At 30.9% G+C, this 17,397-nt stretch overlaps 1 protein-coding gene across 1 annotated transcript in view; it reads left to right on the top strand.

The window, feature by feature from the left end:
- Positions 1–17,397, top strand: part of LOC113519011 (lachesin-like) — a 79,193-nt gene that overhangs the window by 26,281 nt on the left and 35,515 nt on the right. The window contains exons 3-4 of the mRNA XM_026904053.3: positions 8,147–8,274; positions 9,038–9,223. Coding sequence (XP_026759854.1) covers positions 8,147–8,274; positions 9,038–9,223 — 314 coding nt within the window. The remainder of the gene's footprint in view (positions 1–8,146; positions 8,275–9,037; positions 9,224–17,397) is intronic.

The following is a 17,397-nucleotide window of genomic DNA, read 5'->3' as shown; positions in this document are numbered from 1 at the left end:
CTTCTATTACCTATCAACTATTCTTGTACAACTATATTGCCGTTTCACAGTAGTTATAGAATTGATTTCACTGTATATGGCAAAGAATGAGGGGTACTTTGGGTATGACAGTGCAGTTTAGGATCTTCGTGGTACTGTTTTCTATAGGACTTGTCACTTGCATCTATAGAACTGCATTTATTTTCCATAATTTGGAACGTCAGTTTGTTTGACGATCCAATTTGAATTTGAAGCCTCTCACGAGGCTCTTCTCTATGAGATCGTCAACTATCAGGTCGTATCCCCATTACAACGTCGGCCTCAGTTCTCTCTCGATCCGCTTTCGTTCCGATCTGATAAAATATTATTACGTAAGAAATAATATGTGTGATAATATGTGAATATACATATAACCCATTCCTGTTTTGATCAATCTTGTACTGTTTCTACTGACCATACCGAGAGCGGAGCGAGAGTAAACTGAAACTAGCGTAATAGTTGGGATCCGGCATAAATATTATAGCAACAATACGTAGATCATGATATTAATGGCTTTAACCAAATTGATATTGTGAAAAAAAAAACAACTTTCAATAGACTAGAACTCGAAAATGAAGGCATTATCGAGGAGATTATAGTTTGCCGTTACGTATATTAATTTCATAATAGTTAATACGTCACATTTTAGTTAAAGAAAATGTAAATAATAATTGTTATAAATTTTTTATCTGGATTGGCTTCCCAAGGATAAATGTAATTTGAAAAAATAATATGTAGCCTGTGTTATTCGCTGATAATGTGACTTTTTATTGGTGGATTTTTTTTTAAAAACGATTGAGTTATTTTTGAGTTTATTCATTATTAACAATCAAATCTTTCGTGCTTATAATATTAGTATACGTTATTGGTTTTGGAATATAATTCAAATCATAAAAATTGTATAAATAATTTAAAAAATATAGTATCTAGTTTGTAGAGATGGTTATAAACGAGGTCAGCGGTCGGCAAAGTTCGTCGCAGGCTACTAGCCTCGAGTTATTAATTTTCATTTGACGCGGATAAAGGCTTATAGCCGCTCTATGAATGTCCCTTTTGTGATATACCAAGAGGCAGGAGCATTTTATTTTATTACGACTGCCATATCATAGTGCAAAGTACGAGTACTGTTCAAATAATTACATAATAGTAAAAATACATAATAAAGAACTTTAAATGAAACATAAAATCTTTTTAACAGGCTTATTTCATTGTCTTACAATTATTTACTTGACGTCTGATAAAAAAAAAGTTAATTTTTAATAATTACAATTAAAAAAATGCCATGTTAGCCTTTTTTTGCGAGTATTTCCGATCAATAGAGGTGGCTGGGTTACGAGCCACGTCTATATGTATCTCATACAATACAAATAAAAATTAGGTCGCGCTGAGACAATCACAGCGGCTGCTCCAGTATCGGGGTGTTATTAATTTTCATTTGACACAGTCGGCCTGCTTCGCGTATCCGTACGCGGGCGTGACGTTTTGTCATGCCCGCGTATGGCCCCTGTAACACCCCTACCCACGTACATATTTTCTTATTAATAATATGTTCCTTATGATATTCTGTTTGCCAGTACTATTAAATGCAATGAATATATCAAACACTAGTTTTTATCCGCGACATCGTCCGCGTGATAAGAATATACTAATTGACTAACATAAAAAGTAGCTCATGTCTTTCTCCATCTCAAAGAAGTAGTATGTGCTTATCGAATATGTATATTTGTAAATTAGATAATCAAAACCTTTAATATAGGGACACTATTTTTTTAAGTATGACAATGAGGGATAGAACAAAATATTTTTGTCTTGGGAGCGGAGGTGTGGCATTGTTACATCAGTCTACTCGTGACCACAGCTGATGTAACGTGTCGAAAACTCAAGATAATCCAGGTAAATTATCACAGGTTACCTAAAGGATCGCTTTAATATCCGTCTCTTATAAACTATATTCTGCAACATGTAGATAAACTCGAATTTGTAAATATTTTTTTGAGGGAAGCGTTCTACCAGTAAAATTAAAACGAATATTTTTGTCGAAAAGAACATTTTAATAATCGAGAAAAACAAATTTGGCCCTTTCATACTAATATGAAAATTTAAAAAACTTTATCCTACCAGTTGTCGAACTGACTAGTCTACATAAAGCAATGCGTATTGACCTAAAACCTTTCAGGATACTCTCATTATATGATACATTTACATCAAATAACCTTTGGTTTTTGTTATAATTATAGACTTTTATATAAATATATTTTCATGTACTATTTTTATAAAAGGTATATTATGTATGAAAATCGAAATAATTTCTATGTCCCTCGACCCAAGTATTATATTAACATTAATTACAGAGACGTATTCAATGTATTCAGAGTAAGCTCAGTATCCTCCAAGGCTCTTAATTAGATTTAGTTCAGGTATATAATTAGTTAATATAAATGTCGTCTCAAAATTTGAAAACCACAGACGCTTCTGTTTTATTTATCATCATCTTGATTAAGTAAAACTTAATTAAAATAGAACGTATAAGAACAAGCAAATAAAGAACGTTTTCGTTTGTTTGCAATATTAATTTCACGAATTCTCTAATTATAAGTGGTTATAATTTAATAAAAATTTACTTTATTTATGTATAATATTATAAACTCATTACTATCCCATTATTGGACACTGTTTTCAGTAAAAAGATACTAATATAAAGACTTAGAGGTATGTTTTAATTTTTTATTTCGAAGGTTTTATTGCATTCATCATCATCGCATCAGTCTTTAACTGTCTACTGCTGAATATAAGCCTCCCCCTTGGGAAGGTTTTTCCAGTACTTGCTACGCTTGGCAGGTGGATTGGCAACCGTAGTTAAGCTTTAGAGATGTTCGAAGAGGGCCGCTGCTACCCATCCCTCGCCCTCTCTTAGTCGCCTCTTACGACACTCACGGGAAAGGAAGAGGTGACCCATTCTATGCCGAGATATCACATAATATTACTAAGTAACATATGCCTTCCCCATAATGGGAGTTTTGCCAATAGTTGCCACGCTTGGCAGGCGGGTTGACAACCGCAGTTAGGCTTTGAGATGTTTTAAGTTGGGTCGCCAGTTTTCTCAAAGAACGAAGCTACCTAACCATCTAGATTACTGATAGTTACCCACCATCTGTTTTTCAAGGCAGTTTCTTCAATGCACAACCATGCTTTGGAATCAACTTTTAGCAGCAGTACTTACGAACCGATATGACATCGCAACCTTCAAGTAAAGAGAATGTGTCATAAAAAAAAATATTGCTTTCCTAGGTGTTTAAAATATTCGGCGATGAGCGCCGACAAATTATATTCATATTAATATTATGTAGTATTATTTTATCTGATCATAATTACACTAATCACAAATAGTAACAACTACATCAATAGCAACTTTTTATAGACTTATACATTTTAATGGTAAGAGAATGAAACAAATGAGTTTCGACAATAATATATAATCTTACTTATGTACATATATCGAAAAAAGTATTTAAAGTGCAGATAAATAGTGACATCTAATGACAAAATATTTTCAGAGTCGTGCAAAGCTTGAATCTATTATAAAATAACGAAGTTTCCGATACTGAATCGAAAAATAGTGTTATGTTGCAAAGAATCGGGAGAATCGCACGAGATTATCTCACGAATGGCTAGAATAGGAATTTACTATGCATGAAACGGAATCGTGGAATTTATCTATATAAATTGAAGAAATAAAACCAGTCTTATATCAAGAAACATGAATACATATACAATTTTAAATTATTGTAAGAATATTTTAAGGTTGGCTTACAATATGAATCCATGTTATAGGTTAATTGGATTTCCTTACATTTGGCTAAGCGTATTGAAGACCAATATACCAGTAAGGAACAGATAATCACTGCTGTCGCAAAGATTAACTCGATTTGATAAAGGGTTGACTATTGTCGAAGAGTTAGTTGGCAAGATAAAATGATACCTGAACGATTTTACTATTATAACCGTTCATCAGAACTATAACTTTTTTCTCTTTAGATCTTCCCAAGTTAGGGTAATAAAACAGTGGATCCTGACATTCTTGGTTAACAGGTAACTTAATCAGTTAATTAAGTTGTATAATAAGGTAAAAGCCTTAATATGTATATTCATTACAGTTAAACTTAAAACGGTATGGTTTACAGGAAACCGTAATTTGTTCATAAACAATTTGGATGCGGTTTGGGGCCTTGTACTTGAAAATTTATTCTGTGGTTTAAATAGATTTCGACATTTTGTTAATTGATTTCAATTTACCAATAGTTAGTTTGTAATTGTAGTTAACTATACTTGATTATACTTAAGAACCATTATGGAAACTATTGAGAATAACCATAAGTAACTGTGTATAAATTAAAAATAAGAATTATATTATTTATTACAATAATTAAAAAAATCATTAAATTAATAATTATAATAATGAATCAATTTTGTCTTAGCAACTAAATTCAACATTACTTTATTTCTATGGGTATTATTTTTTTATATAATGGTAATTTTATCCATAACTTTATTGTCTTGATTGGGGCACGTTAATAAACCGGGGCAAAACTAACCTATATCCGTTTTCATCGTAAATGCTATATGTATACCCAATACCCATTTCATAACCACTGATTGAACCATTAAGGCATTAATAGATAACAAACAAATATACTCACTTTTAGATTTATAAAATTACAAGACTTTACCCACGGCTTCGTTCGCTCAACTGAGTTATATTGATTGATCAGGATAAAAGCAACCTACCCTCTTCTTCATCCCAAAAAAATATATGTATACTAAATTTAACGACAATTAGGCGTTGAGATAATAAACAAACTAACTTTCACATTTATAATATTAGTAAGGATTGAATATAGAATATAGTTTCAACTTAAGTTACGTATAGTCACTGTTAAGCTCTTGTAACCTAATTATTAATCAATACATTGTATGATGTATTGACGATGTATTGATTTCGGATTCTAGTAACATAATATTAATATAGGTATAACATGGATCTTTTATGTTATGTATATAAGATATATATGCAATAAAAAATAATTTTATAATCTGGCATTTAAGCATGAAAGAAGACGATGCATGAGATGTAAATAAGGGTACACAAAAGACTTGGCATGATGTGATAATGGTATAGTCGTAGTTAATAAGTATTTAATATATTTATTTTGTAAGTATTTTTTCTTTAAAATTTTACGGGAAAACTTGTCATCTTCATGGTCAATCTTATGAAGAGTTAGATTATCTTGTTTTTAATTGAAAATAGTTAGTACCTCACTTGATTATTCTAAAACATATTATTATTTTGTTTTGATATTTTCTAAAATATAGAAGAAATTATATTAAATCGAAAAATGTAAAAGCTATCCACCGACGACAATATACATATTTCATAGGGGTATAAATTATTAAATTGATACATTACACGCAGCGAGTCAAGAATTTTAGGTCAGTGAAAATGTGAAAAATTTATTTAATCCGTGCTTCGCATTAGGCGAATTGGACGAGAATATTCGGCGTGCCGAATTCCCGCACGGTGCCATTAATCGTTTTGATGTCACAGTATGGGACATTTAGTGTGACCCTTTTTATGCGCCAAACCTTGTCCGATTTACGTCCCTAATCGCCAAATACCGAATGCCGAAAACCGAATCGGGGTGTTCATCGGTTGGCCGCATTTAAATGGCAGATACTAATCGCCGCCTGTTCATTGTGGAGGGCCGTACAAATAACGCTTTAGAACATAATCATTTGTATGCATTAATGTACGCATCATCTATTACTACATCTAAATTTATTGTTTTTGCGATGGGTGATCGGTAAAATCGTATAGAAAATAACACATTATAATTAAGTAAAAAATCAATAATAAAATATCATAGTCACAGATGCTCAAATCTACAAATAGATGGTTTTAAACCTCTCGACCGGTACAAGAAACGCTGAGCGAATCGTGAACGAAGGCATGTGAGCCAATGCTTTGTCTGAGGAAGATGCACAAGATCGGGCTAAGTGGAACAGAAACAACGGGAAAGCTGACCCTGGCTATAGCCGGCATTAAAATTAGGTCAAAGAAAAAGATTGATTTATACAGATGTTTTACAAATTTTACACACCAAGTTAAATTCCTGTCCGTTATATTAAAAATGCTTCGAATGAAATTTTGCCAAAAGAGATGATCTTGAATGTTATTAAGGATTAATAAAGAATATGATGTATCATCAATGATTTTATATATATTTTAATGAAATAAATACAAATTTAGTTAGAAATAACTAAATTTATATTTATTTCACTAAATGTACAAAGTATGAAGTTATTTATTAATATAATATAAGAATTTTATTTTAAACTTTGATACCGACTTGAACATTTACAACCAATATATTAAAACTATTCGCAAAGCAAATTAATCTTCGTCAAATAATGTAATGTTAATTACATTTACATTATTTAATACGAAACTAACCTGAATCTTCGACTTTGCTTAATGTTTATATTTAATATATTATATTGTAACATTATAAACTCTTTATTTATCCATACGTAAGTATTCTATACGAAGCTTTTTAATAGTCATTGTGAATACAGCCATAATTGGCACAAATAGAAAAATTGTTTAATAAAACCTCAAAGCAATAATATTCAGGGCTGTCAGCAATTTAGCAGTTTTGTTTGTGCAAACCTGACCCAATTTGTCCAATTTAAAATGGCAATTCGACCGGTATTTCTTCTAATTGCATTTGGTTACCGCTGAGAATAAAGCTGATACGACTATTTGCAATATTCGAGATATGTCCGTTAATCGAATTGTTTATCAGTTCAGAAATACATATTGACTGACTTTTAACTCTATTTGTCCATTTTACCTGATATGTATACTGATGGTGTTACGGTAAAATATTCATATTGAATTAATTATAGAGAGAGTTGAAACTCAGATAGATAGAATTTCGCTGTAACGTAAATTTTACGAGAAATTGTAATATTTTTTATTCTATTGTATAATGGATATGCTGACTGATCATATTATATCGTCCCACACAAAAAAAAATTATGACATTACGGTTATTTCGGTTACGCGTGTTACGAAATTACGTCTTATATGTTTCCAACATATTGGTATTTGATAATTTTAAGAAAATATACATACATATAATTATGTACTTGTATATATACTGATGTATTCATTGAAACAATAAAAGGAACAGATTGTTACCTGCTAGTACTTATAATATTAATGGCCAGTATGCGAACATAATAAATGTTTATTTTGAAAAAAAAAATACTACAGTACTCGTGGGCCCCTTAATTAACATCACTTCACATAAAGTCTGAATGATTTCTGTGTGAATCGCCTGGTCTATTATGAAAAGTAGTTTCGAAATTGCGAACTCAATTCCCCAGTATATTTTATTTTATATAGTGATCTTAACATATTATCCATAAGAAAACGCTCATATAAAATATTTTGTTCGACTCCAAAAATACGGATAACATTAATATGTGTGTGACTGCCAAAATCGTTCAGCGTCAAGACTGCGAAGAAGAAAAAGTTTTGCAGTCTAAGTATCAAATGCCTCCAACTTACAGAAGAAAAAGATTTCATCGGATGACCACAGAGTGTTTGTGTTCAGAGATTTAGGCTCTAATGTTTCTCTCTTTAAATTAAATCATTTTAATATTATTCCGTTTTATTATATCTATTATTCCTTTTTATATGTGTTATTGTACTGATACTTTCCTGGGTGAGTGTATTGGGAGACTATAAAGCTTATCCAATTGATGAAATAAATATATAAATTACTAGACTCCGAACAGGGATATATTAATTTGCCTTAAGATGCCTCGCTTAGAGGTGAAATACATATCGCAACATTTGTGTGAATTGAAAAACGGTCGAAGATTGATGACTGATATAAAAGGTCGTAGAACTTCTACTAACAATAATTATAATAGTAGCGAAATGAAACAAAATAATTTCAATCGATTAACCAGTGATATAGACCACTGTAAAATAACACCTAGTTCAGTAAAATATTTATAAAGTAAGTTTTTAAGTATTTGAAAAATGTATTATTTATTTCAGGTCACCTCCAAGGGTCAGGATATAGTGAACCAGAGCCAGAGTTCCTGTCGCCCTTGGAAAATCTGACAGTGGCCATGGGAAGAGATGTGCACTTTACTTGCATTGTGAATCATCTTGGCACATATAAGGTACAGGATTTTTATAATTTAATAAAAACTATTATTAAATATTTATTTGTAACGTAAAGTAACAAAATAGTTTTCTGAAGCAGTCATATAATTTTTTACCTATTTTGTGGTATATATTTTCTAAAAATTGCTGAGAATATACAATATTTTACAATTTTAGTTACAATATTTTAAGAATTAAAATTAAAATAACATTATTATTGATACATAACTGACCGACAATAAAAACTTTGTATTAAAATTTTAAATTTCACTTAATTATCCATTAAAGGAGGATACTATCAGTAAACTAAACTAATCCAAGTAAGGCTTATCTCTTGTTACATTTGAATTAAATATGTCGGTGAAATGTCGTAGGTTATATTCAACACAATGGTAAATCAGAGGCATTTGTCGTAAAAATTTCCATTAGAAATTATAGTTGAAAGTATAATTATTCACTTGTTCATTATTATACCTAATTTTTTTCTATATTTGGCATGTAACTTGACAAGAATGCCTTGAAAAATAGTAAGTTAAGCACCCAGGCAATCATAACATCACCTAATGTCCCATAAAGTTATTTTTACTATTAAAGTGTGTTGTTCTTTTCTTTTGTATTGTATTCTTAATAAAAAAAACTGTAACGTAACAATTTAAAAATTAAAACAAAGTAATTATATTCTACTATAAATCGTGTGAGATTTAGTTTTAATGAATAATGAGGTTAACCAGTAATTTCTTAATGAACATTTTGTTTAACGCAAAATAATGGTTCAACCAGGTGGCATGGATAAAATCTGACACGAAGATGATCCTCGCCATACACACGCATATGGTCAACTTGAACCCTCGTCTGTCTGTCACACACAACGGCCACAACACTTGGAAACTGTACATCAGTAACGTGGAACCAAAGGACTCCGGTTCTTATATGTGCCAAGTCAACACGGACCCTATGATGAGCCAGGTAAGTGTTAATTTAGCTTGTACTAAATCACGTTTTGTGTCATAAGTTTTAAACCTATTCAGTATGAATATAATAACCAGCTTTTATACCCAGATTAACATGTATAGAGACATCTTTCATAAAGTTTATATTCTTCATTATGTATTCATATATAATTAAATTATGTTTAACAATAACAGATGAAAATTATACACATTTAATTATCAAAATTAAATAAAAGTATATAAAACAAATTTCTACAAAGAACAATAAAAGAACCACCTAACTATAATTACAATAAAACCCACTGATATTAATAATAACAATTATTCTTATAGTGTTAGAGTACTCATTTGAGTTCATTTTAACATAATTGAAATCTTATAGGTATTCCAAATATTTTAAATACAGTTTAAAGAAGTATTTTTAATAAAATAAATGCATAACAGCAATGTATTTTAAATGAGCACAATGACTAGTTGGATTGTGAATTGTACATTCTTTTACAAAGCGATTTTGTATGTTATGCTCGTTTGTATGCATAACTTTGTAGCTAGTTTAGCTTGAATTTCGTATTAAATTATACGTACATATCCAACCTAACAATGAGAAGTTTTTAAATATATCACAATTTTTTTTTAGAATTTTATACTTATGGATTTTGATTATAATATTGAGATACTCTACATTACACTTAAAAAAAATCCTTCTAGAATATAATATAGTGTCCAAAAGCAAAATATTAGAAGCCTACCTGAAGCCGAAATCGTCAATTTAATATTACTTAATTTATGGCTCGGATCTACATGCTTTTGATTTTTTTATGCATCTTAGAATGGCAAACAAGATGACGACCCACCTAATGGAAAATGGTAAATGGAAATTTTTATCTCAAAGTCATATTTGAAATGATAAGTGAAGTCTTCCTGAAAGAGACTGGGAATGGCCATACTATATAGAATAGTAGGTGTTTATATATTGTTTACTTGACTCCCAGTTGTTCATTGTTATTTTTCTTTTGTTACTAAATACATTAGTATGCTTATTAGATGAGTGATGTGATTGTTTGATAAACACAAGTCCTTTTTTTATTTATATATTTATATTTCTGTTAAGAACATTATACAAATGAAATTCGAAATACATACAAATAATAGTACATAAAATTTTGCAATAAATAAATCAATTCTGCTGTACAATTCCGAGATTCGATATAAATAATTATAATGTTGTCTTAATTAAACATGTGACATATTACCATATTGAATTTAAAGCTATAACAAACGCGCCATAGAACATGCATTATCATTTTACAATTAAGCTGTCATTATAATAATGTGTATTAGTCGTGACATTAATGATGATTACCATTTATTACTTGGCAGCATTCTGAAATCCCATAAGGGTAATTAAAACGTGGTCGATAAATCAGCAAATTACGGAACGATTATTATTACCTGTCTGGTTATGTTTGGAGTGCACTTTATGGTTCTGACAATTGTCAGAATCACTGTGTATGGGATTTGTAGTAAACATTTGTAAAAGTTAGACAATGTCTTGTTACTTCATGTAATCTATATCTGCGTAATAGTTACAATTTGAAATACAACGAAGTAATATTTTTAGTTTGTTTTATCACCACAAAAATTAACATTTTATGGTGGTTGCTTTTTAACACATGAAAATGAAAGAGTAACCCCATATGCAGTATTAACTTATATTAATAGAGTACCAGTGGGACCAGCAGGCGGTAATGAAGTTTGGTTTGTTAGCCTATGTTGACTAATTCAATAGGAATTGAAAAGACATGGAGGTCGACTTTACTAATGTGTTTATTGCTAACAATGGGTTTAGTTACCAATAGTTACCGGGTCGGTTCTCTGTCGGACTATTGATCAACTGGATTTTTCTGAATTGACTCAAACTCCCTAGATAACTAGTAAACGAATCCAACGAATCCATCATTAAAATCATTTCGGTTGAATAAACAAGACATCGGACAGCGTTATATAATTCTAGCTCACGGAATTGCTAACGATAAGGATCACATCAATGGATTTGTTTGCCAGTTATATAGGGGCCTGGTTTGGTATTAAAACAGTAACAATTTCAGGTACCTGCATTCCTAGTTTAACTAGGACCGAAGTTAGGTCAGACAAATTATGAATATGCCATTCATACTTAATTACTTATTAAGAAAGCGAATACCTCAAAAAAAAAAACAATTAGTTGATATTTAACACCATGTTCTTAATGAGAAACATAATGTATAGTATACAGTAATAAAGAGAATCTCATTTCATACACTATTTATGTCTATAGACGATGATTATTAGTACCCATTAGAAAGACCGCTAATATTTCCATTCCAAATCATATACATAAATTAAATTTTACTCAAACAGCTTATGTATAATTATTGCAAATTGGAGGATTGGTTTCCATATCGAACTGTAGTCATAGACGGTTTGAGGACGATGCTACGCCATGTCCGATATTAAAATTTATGCAATCGATACCGCGGCAGCTTGCATCAAAAGCTGCAGTCTGTATCACGCGCCAAACGTTCTGAATATATTGAATAGCGTTTACATGATTTATGTCGGATTATAGCATTATAGGAAACATAATATTATAATAAAGTAGCCGTGGTCGCGATGTAGTACGCAAATTTTGGTATTTTCACATGGTAAAGAGATATTTTGATTCAACTGGCGAGGTACCATTTAATCTCTTATCTATTTCTCCAAATAACAATACTGTTGCAAATTTTCTTCGTCATTCGTTGTCATCTCTCTTCTTCGTCGTTAGTTATTTTATTTATTTAAGGCAAACATTAAATACATACATACAAATGTACAATCCATAATATCGCTTACAAATATATTAATATATTTTGATCCGAAAGGTATAAAGCAATCAGTAAAATAAATATTACTCTTTCATTCTCATCAATAATATATCTGTATCACTATAATCTGCAATCATCAGTTTTATTCACGTCAGTAGAAGATGCTCTTTACGTATATTAGATGCAAATTTCTTACCATTTGGCATCATTGTTAATCCATTATTATTTTCATTTTCTCATCCTTCGTGTGTTTTTTTAATCGATCGCTGAAAAGGAAAATAATGTTTATTAAGTATTTTTGTAAAATACACAATGTGTCAAAATTTTTAGCACGAAGTATGTTGATGGATTTTTGGACATAATTGAATACCGTTAGATTCATTTAAATTGTGAAAGTATTACACGCTAGGTAATACTTATACAAGTGGGGACAATACAAATTAATTATTCCAGTCATAATTATTTAAAACTTATTTCAAAAACTTCTTTCCTTTAAAATTTGATTTCAGATATAATTTACGATAAATAACTCATAGTAGAATCGAATCTAAACTTTATTCCTTTACCATACACTGATGATATTTAGATAGCAGCTTCGCACAACAAAGGTGCACTCCAAAGTTTACGACTCGTAAATACCAGTCAAAATAGAAGCGGTGACACTTATTAAGTTATTTACATCGTGGCTCCTGGACTAGAAATGGCGGTGTGGTTCCCGGTCGGAATTTTGTCAAGTCGCCCATGGAATGCACCCGTTTACCAAACGCTGTGTGGGAAGGGTGGAATCTCACCGCAACATCTTCATGCGACAGAGTCAACTTTCCAAATGTTTAGCGTGACAATTGTTTACATTTACTGTTGCTTTTGCACCTAACAAAAGTACGTCTTTGCGGCATTGTTTTTGAAAGCTCAGCATTTATAGAATAGTACACAGGTATCTACTTACAAGTTCTTTGAAATATAAAGCCTTTATGTAACCGTACAGGCGTGTTTAATGTGATTATGTATTTATTTACTTACAAATTCATATAAGGCTCTATCTGACAGTGCCTATATGTAGGCACTTCGAAAACTATTTGAAAAATAGTCCTTATGATTATGATTATTATGTTACTGACTGTTTCCTGCGGCTTTGCCCGTGTACATCAATATATAAAATACCTTATTTATTAAATCAGAATATATTTACCAGTGTACTAAACTACATTCAAATCTCTTTTGCCGTTTAAGCGCGATTCAGTAATAAACATTTAAACATCCAAATATCGAAATATATTTATAAACTTTTACATTTACTAATATTATATTAACATAATTTTAATTATTAATAGATACTCTGTTACTAATAAATTTCGCCGTGTGAACCCGGCATAGAATAAGCTACCCCTTTCTTTCCCGTGGGTGTCGTAAGAGCCGACTAAGGAAACTTAATGATCGAGGAACAGGCAGCAGCGTCTCGTTTAAAACATCAGTCTAACTGCGGTTGCCATCACGCCTGTTATGCGTGACAACTACTGGCAAACCTCCCTAATAGAGGGAGGCCTTTGTTCAGCAGTGGACAGTCAACGGCTGATATGCTATGGTATAATTCTGTTAAAATATACTTTTTTATTTGTACACGCGATCGGTTTTGAAATATTACCCTTTGGCGTATTTATAAATACAACAAAAGATCAATAGGGAGAGAAATGAGAGGAAGGAGGAAACTTTTGTAAGTTATAATATACAAAGAATATAGTAAAAAGAACTCTTATATTACATGAAAAAGAAACATCATAAAATATAAGAAAATAAGAGTAATATTGTTTGCCACAATAATAATAAGAATTTACAAATTAAGAAAGTTAAATATAATTATGTAGATTATTCTACATACATTCTAAGCATTATCAAAAAACAAAATATATGTATATATTGTGAGTCAATATAATTATAAAGACAATTTATATAAATTTCATATAAAAATAAATAGAATTAAATACAAATATACAAAATGATAGGTAAAATGTAAATATACCTAAATTGATTTTATAGTAGTACCTATAGAATAAATTACGAATGAATATTGAAATTTCAGAGTAAAACGGATTATAAATAAATTATATATTTTTCTTATTCTATTTTCTCGCAAACAAAAAGGATGAGGTTTTCAATTTGCCTGTATTTTTTGTGTATAGTCGTATGTTACGCGATATCTCTGCCAATTTTGCATGTGCCTATTCAAATAATTATCTTATAATCGATAGGGCTTATTCTCTTGATGGTTTCATAATTTTGTTATGATTAATATAGTTAGTGTTCCGTACCATAAAGGTATAAAGAATCCCTTATGGCGCAACTTTATCCATCTGTCCGTCCGTCCGTCCGTAACAGCGTTATATCTCAACAATTATTAATGCTGTTGATTTGAAATTTGTAATAGTTTTACATGCCGTGAACTCGCATATATTACGATGGAAGTAATTGAAAAATATTTATATTTTCTTTACTAAGATGCCCGAAACGGATATTCAATATTTCAAAATTGACCTACTAGTCCTAGTGGGTATCGTATGAAAGGGTACTTTATTTGTTAATTTGAAAAAGAATACTTCATTTGTGTACTTTAAAATTGATATTTATTTATTTTTATGCTGAATTTTTTTAGTTATGATGCAAAGCATGAACCTATTCAAATATTTTTTATATATTATATTTACTCTATTTTTTATCTAAAGAAAAGAGAACAAAAGACATTTTATGTACGAGACCTTCGGTGAGTGAGTTCAACTCACACTTACCGGTTCCTTTATTTATAAAGACACTGAACGACGCTACGTGAATTTTAATTTTTGTTACATAATTTATCTATATATTGTAGGAAGGAGAATTTATTTATAAGTTTCATTGCAAATGTTCATAATACATGCAGATACATAGTAGTAAAAAATAAATGAACGAGTACCTAGACAAGTTTAAGTCTGTAACAGCTTGACTCCAGCAAACTCAAGGTAGAAAGAAACATCAATGTCTAATTTTGTTAGTCAAAGATAGTCAGTAGGTACATCTAAGCTTGACTTGTGTGGATTAAATCCAAAGTTTTCTAGGTTTATTTCTCCTTTGTTATACTTACACCTCCCTAGTTCCCAAAAAAGGTAAGTAAAACCACTTATTTACATATTTTGATATATTGAATTGAACCTTAAAATCACTTCAACAAGATACTCTTTGTTGAAAATATATCTTTATTCCTGTCACAAAATAAAGCCATATTATTTGTGTAATGTAAAGGATGATAGTTCACTTGTCGTCACCGTTATTTGCTTAGGTTCGACATTCATAGTACGGCGGCGGCAAAAGGCTCTCTCCTATTTGCGTTGCGGGCTCACATCAACACTTAAGTGCGAAAGTAAATTTGAGTAAGGATACAAGTGCATCTTGGACCTAAGATGGTACTTTGAGATATATAATAGTTTTAATTTTCTGTAAAAAACGTCATAAACACATTTTCTATATGACTAGTATTTACCCGCAACTTCGTTCGTATGAGAGGAGTATATTAATTCACCAAGATAAAAAGAAGCCTATGTCGTTCTCCATTCCAAATACTACCTACATGTATATTAAATTTTGAAACAATTTATTGAAGTGTTAAGACACCAAGATGTGACAAACAAACTTTTAGACTACAAATATTAAAAGTAAGGATAAAGTAACGTAAATATTAGTATCTAACGACTTTTATACTTCTAAATTACAGCATAGTCTCCTATATGTCAATCTGGATCATAGTCTCTATATAAAATTTCATTGAAATCCGTTCAGCCATTTATTCATGATTGACTGACAAACATCCAAATATATTCAGAAACATTCACATTTATAATATGAGATAGGTAGGTAATATGTTATTATATAAATGTAATAATTCGTATATAAATACATTTTCCGATATCAGTCACATCGGGCATGATGGATTTGGAAATAAATCAAAGTCACATGAATCTATGGTACCCGTCGCGACGTTCCGACATACGCAAACTCATGAAACCATGAAATTATTAATAACAAAGGGTTTCTGGCGACTCATTTTATTTTATTCAACCAAAAATAAATAAATGCTCAGTAATCATTCACGCAGGGTCGGTTAGCAATCAAATAAATATTGACCTACTAATTGTTTTTGCGGCATTGATGGTAAAGCCTGTTGACAGAGGCGGTGATGGACGAGCATATTTTTTGCGACTTCAAACCCTTTTTGCTTCCAAGTCACCAATTTGACACATTTAGAATGTGTTGACACTAATCTGATTACTGGGCATGGTAGAATACTCCATTTTTATACGATTTGAACAAACTAATAAATTGTGCTTCAATTGATGGAAAGCAATATTTTCTGTGAATATTGAATTTAAACAGCACCACGGATATTATTAATTATACTGTGTTACCCACGATACTGTTCATACGTTACTATTCCCCAGGATTAAGGTATTATGGCTTTGTACTTTGTAATTTCCATACCATATCCCTTGAAACCGAATCATGCTAACATAACTGCTTGCTGGCCGAAACGAGTAATTGTGATCTATGTATAGTGATCTGTTACAATATTTTGTATTAGTGAAATATAATTTCTAACAGTTAGAAAGTTAGAAAGAGTTAACATGTCAAATCGCTATATCACTGAGAACTGATACCTTACGTTGAACTAGCAAAACAGCAGCTTTATTATCTTCATATCATCTTTAAACAGATGATTTGCAAAATTATGAAATGCAAATTTACGCTGCTGCCCCCTTTTATTAATTTCACTGCCGCGATTAGCGTGATTAATTCTAACCTCTGTTCAGTTACAGAATGGGTTAAAATCTCCGGGTTAAAAGTAAAGGCAGGCAAATTTAAGCGAATATTCTTGGTACTCCATATTATGTTTCCAAACTACATAGTTATATTATACTGTAAAAAACTTGGGCATCATTATGGGTCAAACACTTTCTTGGGCTCAAATTAACGAAGACAGCCACAAAGTTTTTGCATCTCTCCATTAACTTCGAAGACTTCAACACTTCCTACTTTTGAATAAAAAAACCTACCTACGGATACGATCCCACCTCTTTCCTTTCCTCAACAGTTAAGATGTTGTCTATCTTGATCCTTTAGAAGAGTTGCCTAATAAACTGAATCGACTACAAAATCAATTTATTGGGTATATATTTGATTTACGTAAGTTTGACCATGTTTTCAAGTACCACAGGTAACTCGAATGGCTCCCAATCGGATTACGTTGTAACATAATTATATATCCGGTACACACTCAGCTTGGATAGCAGAGAGTTATGGGTTCGAATCCCATTGGATCGAA

This window comes from Galleria mellonella, unplaced genomic scaffold, assembly GCF_026898425.1.
Source record: "Galleria mellonella isolate WM207_F2 unplaced genomic scaffold, CSIRO_AGI_GalMel_v1 utg165, whole genome shotgun sequence".
Taxonomy (NCBI): Eukaryota; Metazoa; Arthropoda; class Insecta; order Lepidoptera; family Pyralidae; genus Galleria; species Galleria mellonella.
This window is presented reverse-complemented; position numbering and strand designations above follow the sequence as displayed.